Raw genomic sequence first — 22,750 nt, 5'->3', positions numbered from 1 at the left:
TTTAATTTGTACATAAATGACTTTTGGTACCTTTTACATCACAAGCAAAGGTCTAATTGAATGTATACGAGTAGGTAATGGCAAGTTACTAACCCAAGTGGTTTGGGAAAGCACAATCCAAAGCTAGTGCAGCTCACGTACAGGCCAGCTCATGTTCAATTTAAAAAATTCCAGGTTTGATTTCACTTTAGTTTGTTCGGCTCCATGCCAGAACAGTCTGGCTGCTGTAATAGACTGTAAAAGCACTGGCTACATACAGTAAGAAGAGCTGTATTTTGGCAACAGTATGAGACTGCCCCTCTACTGTCTGATAGTCGGTCTTGGCATATCTCTGCTATTCTGCAGAAGCCTTGTATTTTTCAATGAATAAAAGTCTCTGGCCAAGGTGGACAGGCAGGCGGGTGATGTCTCAATCTCCACATCAGCCAATTGGAGGAAGCCTTGTATTGACCTCTCAAACAACTGAGATCATCTGGTCTCTGGCACACATTTGAATTAAAACATACAATTTGTGCTTCTTTACTCATTATGGGCCCCTAAAAATCAAATATATTCAGGTTCCATAGTGCACTTCAGTGCAGAAATATGAGCGCCCCTGATTTGCTTCAAGTCTGACAGTAGCTGACCAGGTTATAATGCTGGGAATGACTTTTACACGTGAATGGAGCTTGAAAGGCTTAAATCAAAATTGCCTGCAGCTTTTATCTTCTCAGGTGGTGGTATGTGAAACCTATACAAACTGCTTTAGACAGTAGTTCTTTACTGCACAGCAGCAATATAATAATGCTGGGGAGTGGGTCCATATACCATGTACACCAGGGGTCTGCAACCTACGGGCTGCAGGCGGCCCACCGCTGCTAAATGTCCGGCCCGTCAGTGCACGATGAATTCACGTGCACCTGGCCCGTGTTCTCATTCAACTTCCTGCTCCGCTCTACTCTGTCTCCCTCTCTGCATGGAGCAAGGTAGGAAAGGGCAGAACTGTGTGTGTGTGTGTGTGGAGCTGTGTTAATATGCAGGGGGGGGGGGGTCGTGTGATGTGCTGGGAATGCAGGGGGGGCTGTGTAATGTAGAGGGGTCCAGAGGTGCGGGGGCTGTGTAATGTGAAAAGGGGTCCAGCTTATCTTTTTTTAGCAGGCCCTTCATGCTTTCACATACATTGAATTCAGCCCTTAATTGGAAAAAGGTTGCTGATGTACATGCATTGGTAATGCTTTTTACATGCTGTAATACCCAGCACGTCCAAGTTAATTGATCTACATGCTTTTTACAGTTTGTTTTTTGGGGGGAAAGGCTAAATTTTTTTCTTTACTTTGAACAGGCTGATGTTCTCCGTAATGTTGGTGGTGTAGTGCTTGCAAATGCTTGTGGACCCTGTATTGGTCAATGGGACAGGTATGTTAGATTTTAAATGAATAGAAAGGAAAAAACATACCATGTACAGTGGGGGAAATAATTATTTGATTCTCTGCAGATTTTGTAAGTTTGCTCACTTAAAAAGTAATGAAGGGTCTATCATTTTTATCATAGGTGTATTTTAAATGATAGAGACAGAATTTCAACCAAAAATACAGAAAAAACACAAAACAAATGCTATAAATTAAGTTGCGTTTCGGTGAGTAAAATAAGTATTTTAATCCCCAAGCAAAACATGACTTTGTGGAGAAACCCTTGTTGGTAAGCACAGAGGTAAGATGTTTTTTGTAGTTGGTGACTAGGTTTGCAGACCTCTTAGAAGGGATTTTGGTCCACTCTTCTTTACAGATCTTTTCTAAATCCTTAAGGTTTCTTGGTAACTTGTCGTTTTCAGCTCCCTCCAAAAAATTTTAATAGGATTTAAGGTCTGGAGACTAAATAGGCCAATCCATGACCTTAATGGGCTTCTTCTTGAGCCACTCCTTTGTTCCCTTGGTGGTATGTTTTGGGCCATTGTCATGCTGGGAGACCCATCCACAACCCATCTTCAGTGTGTTGGCTGAAGGGAAAAGGTTTTCATCCAAGATTTTACAATACATGGCCCTGTCTATTGGCCCCTCAATGCGCCAAAGTCGGCCTGTACCTTTAGCAGAGAAACCGCCCCAAAGTATCATGCTTCCACTTCCGTGCTTGACTGTAGGGATGGTGTTCTTGGGGTCATAGTCAGCTTTTTTTTCTTCCAAACACGGCGAGTTAATGCCAAAGAGCTCAATTTTGGTCTCATCTGACCACAGCACTTTCTCCCAATCCTTCTCTGAATCATTTAGATGTTCATTGGCATGACTGTTCATGTGCCCTCTTGAGGAAGGGGGACTCGCCATCTTTGGAGGAAGAAAAATGCTGGCTATGACCCTAAGAACACCTTCCCTACAGTCAAGCACGGAGGTAAAAACGTTATGCTTTTACAGAACAACTTTTCTGCATTGTGGGGCCATTTATTGTAAAATCTTGGATGAGAACCTTCCCTCAGCCAGAACACTGAAAATGGGTCATGGATAGGTCAGTATGACAATGACCCAAAACATCCGCCAAGGCAACAAAGGAGTGGCTCAAGAAGAAGCACATTAAGGTCATGAGTGGCCTAGCCAGTATCCAGACTTTAACCCTATAGAAAATTTATGGCGGGAGCAATAAAATTCGACTTTCCAAGCGACAGCCAAGAAACCTGAAGGATTTAGAGAAGATCAGTAAAGAGTGGATCAAAATCCCTCCTGAGATGTGAGCAAACCTGGTAACCAACTACAAGAAACATCTTACCTCTGTGCTTGCCAAAAAGGGTTTCTCCAGCAAGTACAAAGTCATGTTTTGCTCGGGGATCAAATACTTATTGAACTGCAACTCCATTTATAATTGTATCGTGTGTTTTTTCTGTGGTTTTTTTTTTTTTTTGGTTGATATTCTGTCATTTAAAATACACCTATGATAAAAATGATAGACCCTTCATTTTTTTTTTTAAGTGGGCAAACTTACAAAATCTGCAGGGGATCAAATTAATTTCCCCATTGTATACTGCTGTTATCCATATAAAAATGTAATCCCTGATTAGCAAAACAAGTTGATATCAAAGTTAAAATATATACTCTGAATTGGATTTAAAGCCTTTTTGATATTGATTTGTTTGCATCATAATAATGTATCAGTACATGCAATGCATGTAGAGGTGTAATTGACTTTATGCATGTATTCTATATAGGCAAGATATTAAAAAGGGAGAGAAAAACACAATTGTGACTTCATACAACAGAAACTTCACTGGAAGGAATGATGCCAACCCTGAGACTCATGCCTTTGTTACATCCCCTGAGGTATTTGTTACTTTGCCACTTGTTAGACTTTTATTATAAAGTGTAGAATGTGGCAGTTGCCATTTCTGCCTTAGCCAAAGAAAATGGACATTCTTTAGTCTGAGGAATGGTGTGAGGTGTCATGTAAGCATCTACCTAAACCTGCTTGGAATATTTCCTCCCAAGTGGTTAAATATGAAATTAATATTTATATCTATACATATCTATTTCAGTCAGTCCTAACATTATGACTACCCATCTAATATTGAGTAGGTACTCCTTTTGCTGCCAAAAAAGCCCTGACTGATCGAGGTACGGACTCCACTAGACCTCCTGAAGGTATACTGTTGAATCTGGCACAGGCTGTCAGTAGCAATGTCCTTTAAGTCATGTAAGTTGCTAGGTGGGGATTCCATGGATCGGGCTTATTTTTTTTTAGCACATCCCAGAGATGGATTGAAGAATTTGGAGGCCAAGTCAGCACCTCAGACACCACCTTCAAATGCTCTGTGGTCCAGTTCTGATGCTCAAATGCGCATTGTAGGTGCTTTGGCTGATGTCACCGCTCAGCATGGGCACCCTGATGGGTCTGCAACAAACTGATGCTCTGTGTATTCTGAAACCATTTCTATCAGAAACAGCATGAGCTTTTTCATTCATTTAAGCTAGAGTAACTTTTCTATTGGATCGGACTACATGGGACAGCCTTTACTCCCCACATGCATCAGTGAGCCTTGGCTGTGTATGACCCTGTCGCCAGTTTTCTGCTTTCCTTCCTTGGACCATTTTTGGTATGTCTAACCACTGCTGATTAGGAACATCCCACAAGAGCTGCAGGTTTTGAAGATGCGCTGACTCTGTCATCTATCCATTACAATTTAGCCCTCGCCAGTCGCCCAAGGCTACTCTTGCTCATTTTTTAAAATTATTTTTTAAGGTGCTATTTATCATGCCTTCTGCAAGTATACCCCAACAGTTTTACCTCTGTGTCCTTTAATGGACCCCGGGAAAAATTTTACAATGCATACAAAACTCCGTATGTAGTCTCCACACCGTTGGTGATTTTCCTTGTGTTCACCACCCCGCCTGCCCTACATTTAATACTGAGGCAATTTTGCTGGCATTACTGACAAGGGGCACTCAACAGTAGAACCTGGGCCTATCCATGCCCTTTAAGAAGAGGCATGCACATTACCCATAGTGGTATTAAAGCAGGAGGTGGATTTTTTTTATATTTTATTTTTTTCCCTTGATTTTTACAACCAGACATGGCAAAACACCAGGGCCTGACTTGTTTGATGCTATCTGAAACCGTTGGGACACTTTTTTTACAGGAGGAGATATCCATGTGTTCTTGTACTAAGTGAAAGCTGCTTATGCCAGTTTGTTCACCTTCATTCCATTTAAGCCAGCTGTGGCGTTTGTTGTTTATACCTATCACTTTTTTGTATTTGCAGATAGTCACAGCTTTGTCAATTGCTGGAACCTTAAAGTTTGACCCAGAAAAAGACTATCTTACTGGTGCTGATGGAAAGAAGTTTAAGCTGGAGGCACCAGATGCAGATGAGCTGCCAAAATCAGTGAGTATTCATCACTAAGGGCTTTTTCACTTCAGATGTGTTGGCACTTTGCTGGCAGCCATTTCCAGTCTAACCCAAATGCCTAGACAAGGCAAAATGCCGAATTTTCTATGGTGTCAGTTAACACAACGGTGTAGTTGTGTCTGCTGGAAAAGGTACCGCTTAATGTAGTGAATATAAACTGTACTCAAATGTCACTTGTGACCTCTTAATGTGTGTTTTTTTTTTTTTTTTTTTTTTTTTTTTTTTTTGAAAGACCACGTTATGCACATTATTCCCTTCCTTTTTTCCTTTATCCACTTAAGGACCGAGCCTCTTTCTGAGATTTGTTTACAAGTTAAAAACAGTTTTGTTTTTTTTTTTTTTTTTGTTTTTTTTTGCTAGAAATTACTTAGAACCCCCAACCATTATACATTTTTTTTTTTTTTCTAACACTGTAGAGAATAAGTGGTTGTTGCAATACTTTTTGTCACACCGTATTTTTGCAGCGGTCTTACAAGCGCACTTTTTTTGGAAAAAAATACACTTTTTTTAATTAAAAAAATAAGACAACTGTAAAGTTGGCCCAATTTTTTTTTTTTTTTTTTTTAATATTGTGAAAGATGATACCCAACATGTCAAGCTTCAATTGCGCCGCTCGTGGAATGGCGACAAACTTTTACCCTTAATCTCCAGAGGCGACGTTTAAAAAAATTCTACAGGTTGCATGTTCTGAGTTAGAAGAGGTCTAGGGCTAGAATTATTGCTCTTGCTCTACTGATCACGGCAATACATCACATGTGTGGTTTGAACACAGTTTTCATATGCGGGCACTACTCACGTATGCGTTCGCTTCTGCATGCGAGCTCGGCTCGCGTTTAAAATTTGTATATTTTTTTTTTTTTTACACTGTTCTTTAAAAAAAAAAAAAAAGTCACTTTTATTCCTATTACAAGGAATGTAAACATCCCTTGTAATAGAAAAAAGCATGACAGGACCTCTTAAATATGAGATCTGGGGTCGAAAAGACCCCAGATCTCATATTTACACTAAAATGCAATTAAAAAAAGGCCCTTTAAGAGCTATGGGCGGAAGTGTCGTTTTGACGTCGCTTCCGCCCCGCAATGGTATGGAGACATCATTCGTCTCCATGCCTAGCAGGATGAAGGATCCGATCGCCGCGGAGGGCACCGGAACGCGGCAGAAGGGGGGGGGCCCTCTCCCTCCGCCGATAAGTGATCTTGTGGCGAATCCGCCACAGAGACCACTATTATCGGAAACCGGACTGCTCGCTGAAGAGGATACCAGAGTTATGGCAGCTAGCTGCTGCCATAACAAAGATATCCCTCTTCAAAGTTAGGACGTATATCGGCGTGTAGCGGTCCATAAGTGGTTATCCAACTTTGGGTTTCTTATGCCAATTGTGCCTAATTGCCTTACCCTGTTCTCAACTTGGTTGCAATGAACCTAGCTTAGTATTCTGCTGTGGTTCTTAAAGTGTTTGGAAAGTGTGTGTTTAAAAAAAATAAAAATAAATAAATAAATCTAATGTGTTGTACTTGCCTTCTCTATGCAATGATTTTGCACAGAGCAGCCCTGATCCTCTTCTTCGGCCCCCTGATGGTGTTCTGGGTTCCTCCTCCTTCTCAGTGTGCCACCATAGGAATCTGCTTCCTGTTGCACACGTGGGTTCAATCCCAACCCCGCACTCTGTCTATCGACACAGTGCTTCCTCGTTGCTGAATTTGACAGCAGCAAGATCCAACAGCTCCCGCTTATTTCATGGACTCCAGGGAGAAATTGGGGAGAGCTGCTGCTCTCATGTACAGCGCTGGATCAAGATTCAGCTCAGGTAAGTATTTGGGGGGGGGGGGGGAGCGGACAATTGTGTGTGTGTGTGTGTGTTTTTTTTTGTTTTTTGTTTTTTTTTTTCTCTTTAAAGTGATCCTAAAGTCCTTTTTTGTTTTTGTTATTTTTAAACAAAAAACAAACATGCAGTGGTTTTGCCCAGATCTTCCTCTTCTTGGGTCCCTCGCAGGCACTCTCCCGTAGCTTGCTAAGGGAAGCACAGCCTATCCACTGCTCTGTATGTCCATTCAGACACTAAGCTGTGGCTTGGCCTCACCCCCTCTCTCCTCATTGGCTCACTGACTTTGATAGCAGCAGGAGCAAATGGACAGCTGAGTGTGTTGTGCATCATTACTGGATGAAGATGAGGCTCAGGGAAGTATTAGGGGGGATGCTGCAGTTTTTTAGTTTTTTTTTTTTTTTTATTTTTATGCATAGAATGCATAACGATAAACCGCCTGCCTTTAGAACCACTTTAATGCAGAGAATTCATTAAGGTAAAAAACCTTCAGCCTTTTGCAGCCACTTTAAGATTCCACGTATTCAAAGATGCCCTCTGTACACTTCTGTAAAGTATTGGTTGTTTGCAAAGTTGTGGATACCCATTGGCATGACCAAGTCAGACCATTCTCCAACAACTTATTAACAATGTATGTTTACCCACAGAAATTTAGCTCACTGGATTTCTTTAGTTTAAAGCGGACCTCTCCCTCAACCATTTGATCACAATTAATGTTCTTTAACAAAAGAACATACTTTCCACAGTAATAATTATAATGCAAAATTAGTGTGTGCTGTAATTTGCCACCAGCTTTGCTCCTGTTTCTTCTTGCTGGGTGCCGCCTGTGCCCAACCCCCCCCCCCCCCCCAGAGCAGTTTCTTCCTTATTGGAAACTCTCTCCCCCTGTCCTTGGCCTCAAAACTGTTACTTTAATCGATTAGATTAGAGGAAGGCTGATGGAAGCTTTAAATTACCAGGAAGTATGCACAGGCTGCCAGGAGAAAATGTCTGAGATAGGATAGGCTTGTCCTTGTAAGTTTAACTCTTGTCTCCTGGCCGCAAAGTCCTGTCGCCTTTCCTGCCTTTCTTTTCTCCCTCCCTTATGTATCCTTCTGCTCAGCTGATCCGCCTCTAGTGGCTGTATCCAGACCTTGGGCTAGCTCCAAATCAAAAAACCAGGACAACAGGATACCATGACCTATCGGAGATCTAATTGAAGGGAGGTGCAGCGCGAGATAGGGCAATACATGGTAAGCTGCACACTGATCCCCATCTGTGCCTGTGTGTGTACAGATGCTGACCAATGATCTCCCTGCAAATGAGAGAGCGTGGAGTCGTCTACACTTCTGGGCAATACTAGAGCCTGGGCAGTGATGTGAACTTTTGGGGGGGGGGGGGGGGATGCTGGAGGGATGAGGACGCTGTGGAGGGAGATGTGTGAAGAGATGGGGGAGAGTGGTGCTGAAGTCAGAGCTCAGACGGGGTGGAAGTGAGTTTTCAACAGCCTGTGGAAGAGCTGAACCCTGGACACTGTGCATAGTGCACCTCTGAACTCTGTACATGGTGCATCCCTGAACTCCACACAGGCATGTGGTTGAGTTCCTGCACTTATTTTCTGAAGGGGAAAAAAGCCCTGGATATATTTTATATAGTCCTAAAGATGAAACGGGCCCTTTGAGGGCAACCATAATGCTCGTGTGGCCCACAATGTAATGGAGTTTGACACCCCTGCTATATATGTTTCTTGCTGTGAGCCGCTTCTTGAAGATTCAGAGATGGAGGCATAGTTTTTAATAGTTGATCTTAACAGACCTAATAAAACATTAATAACAATAGCCACAAAAACAAACCTCAGTAAATGGGAGGCTGAGCCACAAAGCTTACCCACTCGAATGTCTGGATCCCACATAGAAATCAAAAGTGGAACCCGGTCAAGTTCCCTCCCCAGGGGGTGATGTGGGAGCAGGCCAGTGCAGGTGGCAAAACATAAAATCAATGTCTACACACACAAATGTATTGAGAATCATGAAATAGCCATGGTAATGTAGCCACGGACCATTACACCAAAGTGAAAAGTGAGCAATGAATCTTTGAAAAAAAAACAAAAGGGGAAGGAGGAAAAGTGGTGTCTGTGGGTTTTTTTTTTTTTCCCGCTCATCACATTTAGCATGTAAGTAGCCTGTATCAAAGCATGAGAGATAAAACTATGTTCAGTATCCCTCCCTCAGCGCACACAGAGAAAATATTGATAAAACAATAGTCAGCAGCTGCTATACTAAAACAAGATGCATCAAATATATGTCAAAGAAAACATTTCTAAAACATTGGCAGCGCTAGTGCAAAAATAGCAAATATTTAAAAATATCAATGAAATTGCTTAAGAGTCCACTTAAACGAAGTATCAAATGGTGATCCACTCAGTGAAAGTCCATTAAGAAAAGGCAGGTGAATATAAATTAGACGATAGTGGAAGAAAACATTAGCAGCGATCCCAAGTCTCCATCACCACACCACTTGTGCCACAGCCCTGTAGGTAATCCACTTACCAGACCCTGCTGATTAACACGCTTATCAATCAAAGGGATATTCGCTGTTCACTGGACACTTCATCTGTATTTTGCTCATTGCAAGCAATAGATAAAATTCCACATAGCGTAATCCAGTACAACAATTATTTATTCATTTAAAATTATCTCACAAAAAAACACTTACAATGTTTGCATAATATAAGGGCATGTAACATCAATACTATGTCAGTCGTGCATTCCCCTCTAACCGCTCCCGCGGTGTTCCTGGGAAGGACAGGCTAGGATAAGCCGACTATGTAGATAGCTGCGTAGCAACGTAGCGTGCCAGTGGCTCCCGCTACCTCAGCAAAGCCTGTAAGGGGACAGAGGGGAGTGAACCACTCAATCCTGCACTGTGCCGTGCCCAAGTATTTTGGTCGAGGTAGTGAAAGAATTACTGGGACATCTTTAACCTGCTAGTGGGGAATGCATTAAAGGAGTTGTCCCAGGCAGAAGGTTTTTTTATCTTAATGCATTAAAATAAAAAGCCTTCTGTGTGTAACAGCACCCTTAATACTTGAGCCCCATCTTTGTCCAGCGATGTCCACAACTCCCTTGGCTGTCCAGGACTCTCCCCCTGATTGTCTGAGACACAGCAGCGGCGCCTTTGTTTCCCGTGGCTGTCGGTTAGCCATTCAGGAGAGAGAGGGGGAAGGGCCAAGCTGCAGTTTCCTGTCTGAATGGACACAATGAGCTGCAGCTCTGGTGCCCCCATAGAAAGCTGCTTGCTGTGGGGGCACTCAAACGGAGGGAGGGGTCAGGAACAGCGAAGAGGCACCAGAGAACGAGGATCCGAGCTGCTCTGTGCAAAACCACTGCAACAGAGCAGGTAGTAAGTATAACAGGTTTGTTTTTTGTGGTGTTTTATAAACACGACTTTACAATCGCTTTAAGGTTAGAAATGTCTTGGCTTTAGAACCACTTTAAACAGAGCGCAGGGGTGACAATATGGCTCCTTCAAAATAACCTGTTCTACCATTATGGCATTGTGTGCTTTTAGAAAGCGATGCATTTTTATATGGATAAATTTGTTACTCCCTCAGAACTTTGACCCCGGTCAGGACACTTACCAGTACCCACCAAAGGATGGCTGTGCTGAACAGGTTGATGTGAGTCCCACCAGCCAGCGCCTGCAGCTTTTGGAGCCCTTCGATAAGTGGAATGGAAAGGACTTAGAAAATATGCAGATCCTCATAAAGGTAATGCAGAATAACAGTTGTGTTTTTGTTTTGATTCTGTTTCTCATAATCAAATGTTTAATACATTTTTATTTGAAAGCAAAGGGTGTTAAAATGTGATTCTAACTTCTTTACACCCACAGGATCACATGTAACTTTTTGCCATTTCACATATGCTTTATGTGAATGTAAAGAGGGGTAGGCTTTAACACACTGCACACATGCCTCTATGGGTGACCGTTTTCTAGGCTTCTATAAACCAAGTGGTGCTGCTCTCCAATATAACCAAAATGCGATACTGTTCAATAATATTACTGTCTTTTTATATCGTCCAAAGAAAGTCCATATCAAAAAATAAAAGATTGTGACAAAAAAAAATCTGTTCCATGTCCGATGTGAACCTTAAACTCCATCAAAATGTGAATCTGCTGTAAGGTTCCCAAATAAAAAAAGTTCAAGTGGCCATCGCTCTGTGCTGCAAATATCCTCATGCAATAGTGACAGTCCCTTCACCAGATGTGCCCTCATTTGGGGGATGTGACCAATGGATAGTCTAGATGTGCCTTTTTCCCACCATAGGGGATCTTTAGTAATGTTCCATTTTATAGGCACTTTTTTTTTTTCTCCACTCCTTAGTTTCACTTCCTTTCAGCCAAGTCGCCATAAAAGAAAACCATACGTATTGCTTATCCTTAAAAACAACTGGTCTTTATTCAAATACAACTAATCTCAAAGCACTCGCATTTACATGGTGCTGTAAGTGCACCAGACTATAAATGGCATGAAACCATAGCCATGTAGCTTAGAATAATATTTCTGGGTAGTTTGTTTACCGCAATTCCTCCTGTCTCAAACGCGCCATGACCCCAGAAACCCCCCCCATGCATTGCGCCACGGTCCTGTGGCTTCCTCCAGAGGAATGCAACTAGACATTTTCAGAATAAACATTTTCTATGGGACACTATACTACAAAATGCTCCCACAAATGCAGTCCATTGATTGCAACCAAGATTTGTTAATTTGCACACAGTGTTTTTCTTAACAAATTCAAGACCATGTTGCAAAAAAAATGAAAGTATAGGAGCAAAGCTAAATTTTAGACCACAAAATCCTAATTAATGAATAATTAGATTCGCCTGTAGTTGAATTCTTGTTAATCAACTGTCTGCTGGACACCTGTTTATAGGGCATTGCTTAACAAAGAAAACCCCCTTCCCTTTTTCATGCTGTCGGCAATGGCACCACATGGAAGAGAAATGGCCTGAAAAAGAAAATTAATTTCTTTACACAAAGGTAAAGGCTACAAGAAGAACAGCAAAGTTTTACTTATCAGTCAAAATACTGTAGCAAAAGTGATACAAAAATTTAACAAAGATGGAACTGCAACCATCTCGGCTGTCCAGGCCGTCCACGGAAGTTAACACTTCGACAGGGGCATCTTCTGATAAGGGTTGAAGAAAATCGCCATGCAAGTTCACTGCAGTTGGCTAAAGGAATTGGAAAGCCAAACGGGGGGGATGGTTTCCTGGACACAATACGGAGTGCACTGCAGAGGAATGACATGCACAGGTGTCATCCACGAAGGAAGCCTCTCCTAAAGCCCATGCATAAAAAAGCCTGCCTAGAATTTGCCAGGGCCCATGCTGAAAAAGACTACTGGGATTCTGTACTCTGGAGTGATGAGACAAATGTTTTGAACTGATGGCTTCAAAACTGTATGGTGTTGCAAAGGTGAAAAAAGGTGAATAGATTGGAAAAATATATATATATTTTTTTCCCAACAGGTGAAGGGCAAGTGCACAACAGATCATATTTCAGCTGCTGGGCCATGGCTGAAATTTAGGGGTCACCTGGACAATATTTCTAACAACCTGCTGATCGGTGCCATCAACTTTGAAAACAACAAGGCAAACTGTGTAAAGAATTGTATTACCCAGGAGTATGGACCTGTTCCTGACACTGCTCGCTATTACAAGGTAACTTGAACCATTCTTTGCGTAGCTGCTGGTTTATGGATTTTTGGAGTACTGTAGGGATAAGCAGAAGAATATGGTCAGAAAAAAAATGACAAAGCTGAAGCTTGGTTCTTTCATGATCAGTCCTTCATAAAGGACTATTAAGATCCTGTATTCTAGGACAGTGGCAGTGAAGCACTTTAGTGAACTGTCTGTCTGTTTCTGTGTGTCAGCTGATGTTTGTTTGTGAAAGCTGCTGCGTTCCTTGTCTTGAGATGTGTGGAAAAATCTTCTATGCCATATAAAACATGGAGCCATGCATATGGCTTTCAGGAAATTCCACCTATTCCAGTGTCGGTTTGTTAAAAGCCGATTAAATTTAGGTACATTATTAAACATACCAACATGATTTACCAGTGTATGGCCAGCTTTAGAACATGTTAGATTTTTGTTGTGGTTGGCTTTTGAAGAAATCTTGTATAATACTTTTTATTTTTCCATACATACATACATACATTTTTACAGAGTATATTTGGGTGCAGGACAGCTCGTCAGTTGCTGTGTACGCTAGTGTTCCAGAGGATGACCAAGATTCACTCACTTTGGTTTCTTTGCTTCATTTATTGTAGGCAAATGGAATAAATTGGGTGGTAATCGGAGATGAGAACTATGGAGAGGGCTCTAGCAGAGAGCATGCTGCCCTTGAACCACGACACTTGGGTGGCAGAGCCATCATTACAAAGAGCTTTGCAAGAATTCATGGTAAGTTTAACTTGAATTTATCCCTAGTTCTAGGAAGCTGTGAAAAAATTCAAAATTTTGGTGAGTGTGAAAGCTGGGGCTTCCTCCTCTCAAGGGGATTATAGTGGAAATGACAGAAAATGTTACTTTCTCAGGTTTCCTACACTTCGCTGTGGGGTACAAACCTTGCTAGTTCTGGCCCTGCCTGAATCTTTTGTCTGCACCTTGGGTGTTAACCAAAGTGCTAACCATGGAATTGCCCCTGTGACAATTTCATTGTGGGATACCTTAAATGCTCTCCTGTTGCGGGAACAGTCAGCGCAGGCTGTCACATGGCTTTGACTCTCCAACTGTTAATGTTCCAATTGATCCTTAAAAGAGTGTTTATTTTTATTTTTTTCAGACCTACTTACCTAGGTGGATGCAACATTAGTCCCACCGGCTTTAGTACTGAACTGAGCGATCAAACACCGCCGATCGCTCAGTTCTCAGGCAGTTCTGCTGGTCCAGGCATGTGGCAGATCCCGACTTCATTATCGTGATCTTGCCCCAGCCTGGACTGGCTTTGTGATGTTAGCTGACAGCTTCAGCCCACTGTCTGCTGAAGACAGGTCACAGGAGAATGTGCAGATAATTCTTTTTTTTTTTTTTTTTTGTGATGCAAAAAATAGACATTTATTAGGGGTCATAACAAAATAGAGGAAGTTAACGCTAGATAAACTGGTGAAATTGGCAAAGCCTTTGTACCTCAGGGCACACATCAATTATTTGACAGGCAAAATTGGTAGTCTGAGGAGTCCATTTAATAGGGAGCACAATACGGTCCAAGACTCCGAGAGGTCAGGAACAGCAGCAGATGACATATATGTCCCCAGGCTGTGGTCATACAACAGCCTGCGTCTTTTGTCAGACCACGCTTGCTTCCAGGCTGTGGCTCTGTGTTTGAGTTGTGGCAGGAGGTGGAGGAGGAGGATGGTCCAACTCACACAGGTGGGTTTTGCTTGTGAGTTCGCCCCTCAACTCCTTATTTATTTCGAATAATTTTATTGGTTTTCAAGAGTATAACACGATACACCATTGCACGAGACAGAGCAAACAAAGAGAAAGGATTACAACAATATAGCTTCATATAGCGATGATCTGTAGACTAGAAATATGATCCGACAAAGAGTCTTACTGCTTTCTGGGAATGAAGTAAAAGAGCGACTTATAAGCCAAGGGCCTAGCAGTCCTAGGTAAAAAGACTTGCTAAAGCCTCTCCCCACACCCCAATAGGGATCAAGCTGTGCAGGGGAGGAATGAGCTAACCCTCATCCAACAGCTAATCTGTCAGTTAAAATCCCCAGGTTTATGGAGAAATCTGCCAAACCTCTATAAAACTAAAACTAGTCTATATTGTCGTACTGCAAACGTCTATGCATGGTATAAAAGGGAGATATGTCCCAATATTAACTATATCAAAACTGGCGTCCATCTACGGGACACTATAACAATGGGGCAAAGCCCAAAAATGAGGGATGGGTAAGGGGAAAAAAGGGTAGGGGGGGGGGGTAGAGAGAAAAAAAGGTGATGTGCCGTCTACCAGTCAAACCTTAATTATAATTGTTATGGTTGAGGTGAGCTCGAAGTTGCCCACTCCTATATAATTGGCCCAAGGTTCCCAAGTCTTCCTTAACTGGGCTGAGGTGTCCAAAATGGTACTCGCCATCTTCTCTTGGGACATTATCCAAGATATTTTGCGTTTAGCTGCTGCAATTGAGACCTTAGGAAGCTTCCAGGCTTTAGCTATGGTGAGTTTAGCGCCTAGTAATATGAAAAATATTAGTTTTTGGGACCTTGGGAATTGGTTAAGAAGGGCTGTCAAGGGAGATTTGGGAATGGTCAGAGCCGTGACTTTAGATATGATTTGGAAAATCTTGTTCCAGAAGCCTCTGATTTTGGGGCAATCCCATCATGGTACCCCTCATATGGCACCCTCGGAAGCATAAAGGGGATACTGATGGAAACATGGAGGAGAGTCTAGATGTGGGGTCATGTACCATCTGGTGATGACCTTCAGACTGGCTTCTATTTGTGAAATATTGAGGATACCCTTGAAGGATCTAAAGAATGCTCTGTGCCAGGAGTCCAGATCCCAAGATTCCTGCGTGTCCTCCTCCCATTCCAGCATAAACGATGCCTTCCAACCATTCATAGCAAGCGACAAATAGATTATGGAGATCCCTCCCCTCTGATCCATAAGCTGTCCACACCATTGTTCGTAAGGGGTGAATTGGGGTGGCTCAGGTTTCGTAGTCCAGATTGAGACAGTTGCTGAAATCTAAACCTTTCTGAATTGGGAAGTTCTAGATTCGTAATACAGTGGGTAAGGGACACAGGTCCCGCTGAGTGAAATAGTGCCCGATCCGGTACATCCTCTTATCCAGCCACCATTGAAATGCTCTGATGTCAATGCCTGGACGAAATTCCGGATTACGGAAGTTGTGTGCTAAGGGTTTGCTTTGTGAGACCAAAGAAGGGGAATTCCTGAGAGTATCCCATATCGTCAAAGCATGTGACAGATGGTGACAAGATGGGAGGCCTGGTCTTAGGAGGACACCAGAGAAGAAAGTCCAAGGTGAAGGATGGGACTGCCTGCCTCTCCATATCTACCCAGTCTGGTCTGGCCGTTTTAGAGTATACCGTGGATAGCTGAGCAAGTCTAGCTGCTTGGTAATACCAGAAAAAATTAGGGAGGCCTAATCCCCCCCCCCCCTTATTCCTCAGTCTATATAGGGATTGTCATGCCAGACGATGGCCAGATTTACCCCAAATAAATTTAATCACTTTGCTTTGGAACGACGAGAGATGATCTTTTCTTATACAAATCGGAAGAGCGAAAAATGTATAGGAGTCTAGGGAGTAGGGTCATTTTGATAGAATGTATCCTGCCCAACCAGGAGAGTTGGTGTGGAGACCATTGTTTAAGATCTAATTCTAATTTTTTGTAGATTGGGGGGGGGGGGGGTGGATAGCTTGGCATAGTTGTTCAAATGTGGGTGTACTATTTATTCCGAGGTAACGGATAGAGGACTCACTCCACAAAAGCGAAATTATTCCTTCAGCTGGGTCACCAGAGGAGGTCGGAGAGAGACGTTGAGCGCTTGTGACTTAGTGTAGTTAACATGTAAACCTGAGATCTTAGCAAAAGTATCTAGGAGTTTACATAAAACTGGTAGGGATGTGGCTGGGGAGGTGATGTATAGGATGAGGTCATCAACGAATAGGCCACATTTGTGAATTTTGGGCCCACATCTGACCCCCGCTATGTCTGGATTGGTGCAGATAGCAATTGCTAGCGATTCAATTGCTATAGCGAAAATCAGCGGCGATGGGGGGCACCCCTGACATGTTCCTCTCGCTATTTTGATGGGGTCAGAATACTGTCTTAGCAGTTTGATCCTAGCTTCGGGGTTAGAATAAAGTGATTTAATTAGCCCAGAGAATCGTGGACCGAAGCCCCAGATTTCCAGAATGTAAAACAAGTAGGACCAAGAGACAGTCGAAAGCCTTTTGGAGGTCTGACAGCAGCATTCTAGCTTGATCATGACCGCCATCCCACCCAGATTGTAAGATAGAAACTACGTCCACTGCTCTACTGATTTGATCAGGGCCTTTGCCGTCCGGGAATGAACCCTACTTGGTCTTTATGAATATAAGTCCCAATGAAGGATGCTAGGCGATCGGCCATAATTTTAGTCATTATTTTTAGATCGTTATTGATCAAGGATATGGGTCTATAGTTACTAACCTCACCTGGGTCTTTGTCTGGTTTTGGGATGACGGTTATGAATGCAGCATTCATCTGTGTGTTAAAGGGTTCCCCTTTGGTTTTGGAGTTAATAAATTTGGCCAAGTAGGGTGCTAAGGTATTTGCAAATGCTTTATAATATGGTATAGAGAACCCATCTGGACCTGGGGCAGAGTTTTTCTTTAAGTTTTTGATCACCTCTAAGACTTCTTCTGTAGTGACAGGAGCTTCAAGCCTGTCTCTATGGTCCTCCGATAGGGTAGGTATCGGTAAATTTTCTAGAAATCTGTTAGATCAGGGGGTCTTTTTGCCCTGTGTTCACTATATAGGTCAGCCTAAAACTTATGAAAGGCTTCCATGATTTTGAGGGGGTTTGCCGTGGATGGTTGACCAGCTATTTTAATTCTGGGGAAGGTGTAAGAGTGGATACGTGGCGTAAGTTTGGAGGCCAAGAGGCCCAGGTTTGTCCTTGAGATGATAGTATTTTGCCCCTGCCAAAGAATACATTTTTCTGCCTTACCTGTTAGAGCTAGATTAAGTTCGAGGCGGGCTGTGTCCAGACAGGACATGGGAACGCGGCGTGGGTCTCTCCTGTGCTCCAGACAGAGCCTCTGGAATTTCTTTTCCAGATTCTCAATGTCGACCTTTTGAGCTCTTTTAATTTGGGAAGCTATTTGAATTATTTTACCTCTAATGATCGCCTTATGTGCCGCCCATAAGGTCTGTTCAGAAGAAAATATTCAGAAATGGCCTTTTCAATTTCTATTTTTCTAATAGGGTCTGAGAGAATCCTTTCATTCAATCTCCAGTATGGAGCTTTGGTTTGGGGGGCTCGGCTAGTTATCGCTACACTCAACAGGGAATGATCAGACCAAACCGTGTCTGTGATCAGTGCTCTCTGGGCTGAGGGAATTAAGCTATTTGAGACCAATAGATGGTCTATTCTAGCGTAAGACTGATGTGCCTGAGAGAAGTGCATGTAATCCTTTTTGGTGGGGTTTAACTCTCTCTCCAGATGTCTGTGAGGCCCTATAGATAAATCAGTTTAGCTAACTTGGAGCTACTCCTTGTTGGGCGAATGGTTTGGGTGTGGGGAGGTTTGGATCTGTCCAGGCCCTGATCAAAGACTACATTTGAATCCCTGCCGAAAATTATGGAGCCCTCTAATAGGGGACCTAGCGTCTTGAGCAGGTTACTAAAAAAATCTTAGTTGTCCTGAGTTAGGGGCATAATAGGATACCAAGGAGTAGAGATGACCATCTATTGTGCCTTTTACTAGGACATATCTCCCCTCTGGGTCCCGTTGTTCCAGCTGCAGTGAAAATCTGCAGTTCTTTGAAATGAGAACAGCCACCCCTCTGGTTTTCTCTTCTGCGTTAGCCAGAAAAAACAGGGTAAACTGGGCGTGCAGGAAAGTGGGTTTGTACCGGATCCAGAAGTGTGTTTCCTGAAGGAATAGGACATCTATTTTGCGTTATTTAATATAGTCCAGTACCTTCCTACGTCTAGAAGGTGAGTTTAAAGCTTGTGCATTATGAGTTGCTACTCTTAACAGAGTAGATGGTAGTTCAGAGCCAACCATGGAGCAGAGGGGTTGGGAGCAATACCAATCCACTCTCACTTACCTGGCCAAGGCAGCTATGGGGATTTGAAGACTTTGCAGGGATGGAGAACTGTCGCTTTCCGTTTTCGACTGGCCAACAGCTTACTGCAAGAAAAAGAGTTGTTAGAGTAGAAAGAAGGGGGGAAGGAGGGGAAAGGGAAGGAGGGAGGACCAAGCCCTTAAGGGACTTGAGTGAGCAGCAAGTGGATTGGAACCCACTGCACAACATTATAGGAAGTACGTCCAGTCCCTGCTGACAGGGTAAACTCCTAATCCAGGGAGGAGGCGTGACCTAATCCGTGGGGTAGAGGAAGGCGCAGCATCACTGCCCCAACCTCGGCGCACCTTTGAGTTAACTGCAAAAAAAGTATTATCCTGATGTGGGGGCTCAGAAGACCCCGGTAGCCTACCCTCCTTCAGCCCGCTCCCCCTCCCGAGAAAAAATTGCCCCGGGGAGATGGGGCCTGGACCATGAACAGAGCAAAAAAAAATGTGTGAGAGCAATAAAGCCTTAACATTAGCCTCTGTAGACTTAAACTTGGACCTGGAAGATAGAAAATTGAGAAGCTAAAATCTAAAAATGAAAATTAACCAGTCCCAAGTAGGCTTTAAATTGCTGCTATAACCGTGCTAATAAAACCTAGCAGAGAGGCAAACATAGGATTTATAGGGGAGATTGCCAACAAAATGAAAAATGGAACCGTCAAAAAAAATCTTGAAAATTAAGTGAAAAATTTAGGAAAAAGTAAGGGGTTGTCCGCCCCAGTGTCTCCTGGAACTCGGTATGGAGACTAAGGAGGAAGTCCATTTAGAGTGTTACCAGAAAGCTTGACTCAGTGTCATGGAGGTCTGGTTTCCTTAGATCTTTTGTATTTAGGTTTGAACAAAACATTTTGGCAGAGGGCTCGCTTGAGGGGGGCATTTGGTTGATCCTGCAGAGGAATTAGTGAGGTCCATCGCTGCTTCTTGTGAGATGAGGCGTAGATCTAGTAGGATACGTTCACCTTGGAAGCTGTGGAAGGAATGCATCTTGCCTTTATAGTCGAACTTCAGTGCAAAGGGAAAGGCCCACCTATACTTGATATCACGTTAAGACAAAATGGCAAGCGGGGGTTTCAGGGATCTCCTTTTTTGTATCATGGTCGGTGAAATGTCTGCGAACACTAGAATGGCGTGCCCTCGGCATATGAGGGGTTGTTGATATCTGCACTCTCTCTCATTATCTCTTCCTTCACCGAGAAGTAGTGGGGTTTAACCACGATATCCCTGTGTGTGCTGTCTTTTCTAGGGGGTCCTAAAGTTCTGTGGGCTCGATCAATCTCCAGCTTGTGCGAAGAAATGTCAGGGATTATCTGTCTGAGAAAATTTTGTACTACAGATGTGGTATCAGTGATTGATTCAGGGAGCCCCCTGATTCTGAAGTTCTCCAGGTCATTGATGCGGGATAGTGCAGTATCCAATTGATCTTGTAGCACCTGGATGTGATCAGAGTTCTGTCTGGTTTTCGAAATAGTTTGGTGTGGACAATTCTCGGGTGAACTTTCTAAACAGTCAACCCCTAGACCTGGGTCCAGAGAGCTTTCAAAATTTCTGTCAAGTATGAGGAAAACAAGATGTGAACAACCTGGCCTCCAGGTTCCAACGGGCTGAACAAATTTGTGACAGACCAAAGATCCTTTTTGACTCTGACCAAGAAAATCCAACTCTCCCAAGGTTTTCCATCATTTATGGGAGGCTCACTTTGCCTAGTGTGAGGACAGGAAGTGAAGTGCCATGGAATACTTGTATTTTGGCCTTTCTTCAGTCTGGTCTTGACCAGCATCTCGCCTGATCTACCCTTAAGGGACAGATTTCTGCCTTCTCGATTCTATCTTAGAAACCTTGCCACACAATCTGTAATGAACACTTATTTTAAAATTTTTTTTCTTCAGAGGTGCTCATACACTGTAAATCCCTCAATTCAACCTCTTCTCAATTTGGGGTCTTAACCTGGTGCTATGTGTTCCTAAGAGACCCCCCTTCGCCTAACCAATTAGACTATTCACTTGAAAACCTCACTTTTGTAAGGTTGCCGTCCCATTGTAAATCACATCTGTTAGTCCCCCCCCCATTTGCTTTTCTTGTGGGCCTGATGGCATTTCTGTTTGCTATGCTGGTGTTTTGGTGTTCTTTACCTCCGTTTATTGCTTGGATATGTTTTATGGTCTTTGAATATTTGTACTGTACCATTTCAGTTATTGGGAATTTTTGACTTGCCTGTAAATTCCTTATCTTGTAATAAACTACAAGACACAGGCTCCTCCGTTTTTTACATCTGCTTGTCTATAGAAATTGCTCTCCATTTTTCATTAGTCAATGAACAGATGGAACACCCATGTGAATTGACGCCCATGTGAAAGGGACCTTGCAGTGATCCAGGAGTCTAAGTTTTGGTGTTTGTCAAAGTTTCCCACAATTCTGAAATTTCGTGACGACACTTATTTTATTTTTCCCTTTTGTGCTACTATATGTTGGCTGGTTCAGACATCTGCATAACCAATTAAAGCGAATTCCAGGTTTAATTTCGCTGTGGGCCAAGCTGACTGGTTGTTATAGAATGCTCACTGGGGTTTATTTACTAAAATTGGAGAGTGCGGCGGTGTGGCCCGAAGCTGCATGTGGTAAGACTTGCCTGAGCTGAGTGCTGCCGACTAGATCCTGAATCTCATCCTGTCCCTCTCTTCTTGAAACATCCACCCGGTATCTTACCTGCAGTACCTCGGTGACCCCTGGAGAGATGTGGCAAACAGGCAGACACGGTCGCTAAACTTGATCGCTTCCACCGACAAGCTGGAGACCCGCAGGCCAAAGATGGCGGCTCCCCCTCTACCACCCATGCGGCTGATGAGGCAGAAATCCTGCAGGTGATCGCTAACTGCCAGACCTCCCTCACTATGAGGATTGAGGAGGTGAAGGTGGACATCTCCAAACTCCACCAGGATATGCAACACCTGCGGGAGAGTGTGGGTGAGTTGGAGCAATGCCTGGGACGAGTGGAGGAAGCCCTCCCACCCCTACACGAGTCGGTGGATCAGGCACACCGCCCCATCGCTCAGATTCAGCAGAAACGGGATGATTTGGAGAATCGTTTGAGGCGGAACAATCTTCGCTTCATAGGCCTCCCAGAATGATAAGACTGTAACAACCCAGCCACATTTCTGGAAGACCTGCTCATCAACACCTATGGCAGGGAGGCCTTCTCACAATCGTTTGTTGTGGAGCGAGCTCACCGGATGCCTGCAAAAAAACACCTCAGGAAGTCCTCCACGTGTCTATTACTACAGGGATCGTGATGCTATCCTGCGACTAGCTTGGGAGAAGGTTAATATCCCCCTGCATAACCACCAGATTTTGGCATTCCCTGACTTTTCAGCGGAGGTGCAGCGGAAACGCAGTCAGTTCACCGAGATCAAGCGGCGTCTGCGAGTCCGCCACCTGAAGTACTCCATGCTATTCCCCACTCATCTCCGTGTGGTCGGTGAGGACCGCGTCTGTTTCTTTGAAGATCCGGGAGCTGCCGTTGAATGGCTCAAACGGTTTAAATCCTGCTTGAGCCATAAGTACTTACAGGCACCTGCTGCGAAACTCTCCTACCTACTTATATGATGCTGCCCACAGCCCTTGTTTCTCCGTTTTTCTAGTTCACTGGCCATGTGTCCAGTGTGCCCAACATGCCAACGCTTTTGGGCAGCTCATTGACCGGGTTGCAACATATTTTACACATGGAAATGTAATATGTTCACCGTTGGAACAGCTCTGGGGTTAGATTCACATTTCACTCACCTACCAAGGGTGATAGCCCCTCCGGCGTCTGACTGCACGCAGTACTTTTCAGAGGATTTTCGCCCCCCCAGGGATGCTTACCCTACAAGATTACTACCCCATTAATACCCCAGTCGGTGGCCCTGAAGCCTCAGACACCGAGCTGGTGCCTACCTTGGGACCTATGTTGTTTGTTTTTGGGACTTATGCTCGCACAAGTTGGGGTATGTGTAGAGCTGGGAGGGTTGGGGTGTTAGATTCTTCTTTTTTACTGATGATTTCCATAATTGTGTGTTAAGACTAACCATACATGTGCTGCCACTTACTGTTATGCTACATATTTGGTGTATTTTACTATGTAATCTATTTGCCAATGCTTACTTATGGGCTGCTCAGGACCAGGGTGCTTCTGTCCTACTTTACACATGTACTATGGCCAGGTTGAAG

At 43.5% G+C, this 22,750-nt stretch overlaps 1 protein-coding gene across 1 annotated transcript in view; it reads left to right on the top strand.

Annotated features, from left to right (window-relative positions):
- The window catches only part of ACO2 (aconitase 2), a 60,171-nt gene that overhangs the window by 28,998 nt on the left and 8,423 nt on the right, over positions 1-22,750 (top strand). Inside the window, exons 10-15 of the mRNA XM_073592519.1 lie at positions 1,322-1,395; positions 3,170-3,281; positions 4,718-4,840; positions 10,279-10,434; positions 12,198-12,389; positions 12,998-13,130. Coding sequence (XP_073448620.1) covers positions 1,322-1,395; positions 3,170-3,281; positions 4,718-4,840; positions 10,279-10,434; positions 12,198-12,389; positions 12,998-13,130 — 790 coding nt within the window. The remainder of the gene's footprint in view (positions 1-1,321; positions 1,396-3,169; positions 3,282-4,717; positions 4,841-10,278; positions 10,435-12,197; positions 12,390-12,997; positions 13,131-22,750) is intronic.

The sequence above is a fragment of the Aquarana catesbeiana genome, linkage group LG07 (assembly GCF_042186555.1).
Source record: "Aquarana catesbeiana isolate 2022-GZ linkage group LG07, ASM4218655v1, whole genome shotgun sequence".
NCBI classification, from domain to species: Eukaryota; Metazoa; Chordata; class Amphibia; order Anura; family Ranidae; genus Aquarana; species Aquarana catesbeiana.
The sequence above is the reverse complement of the archived record's forward strand: the minus strand, read 5'-3'. Positions and strand labels throughout refer to the sequence as shown.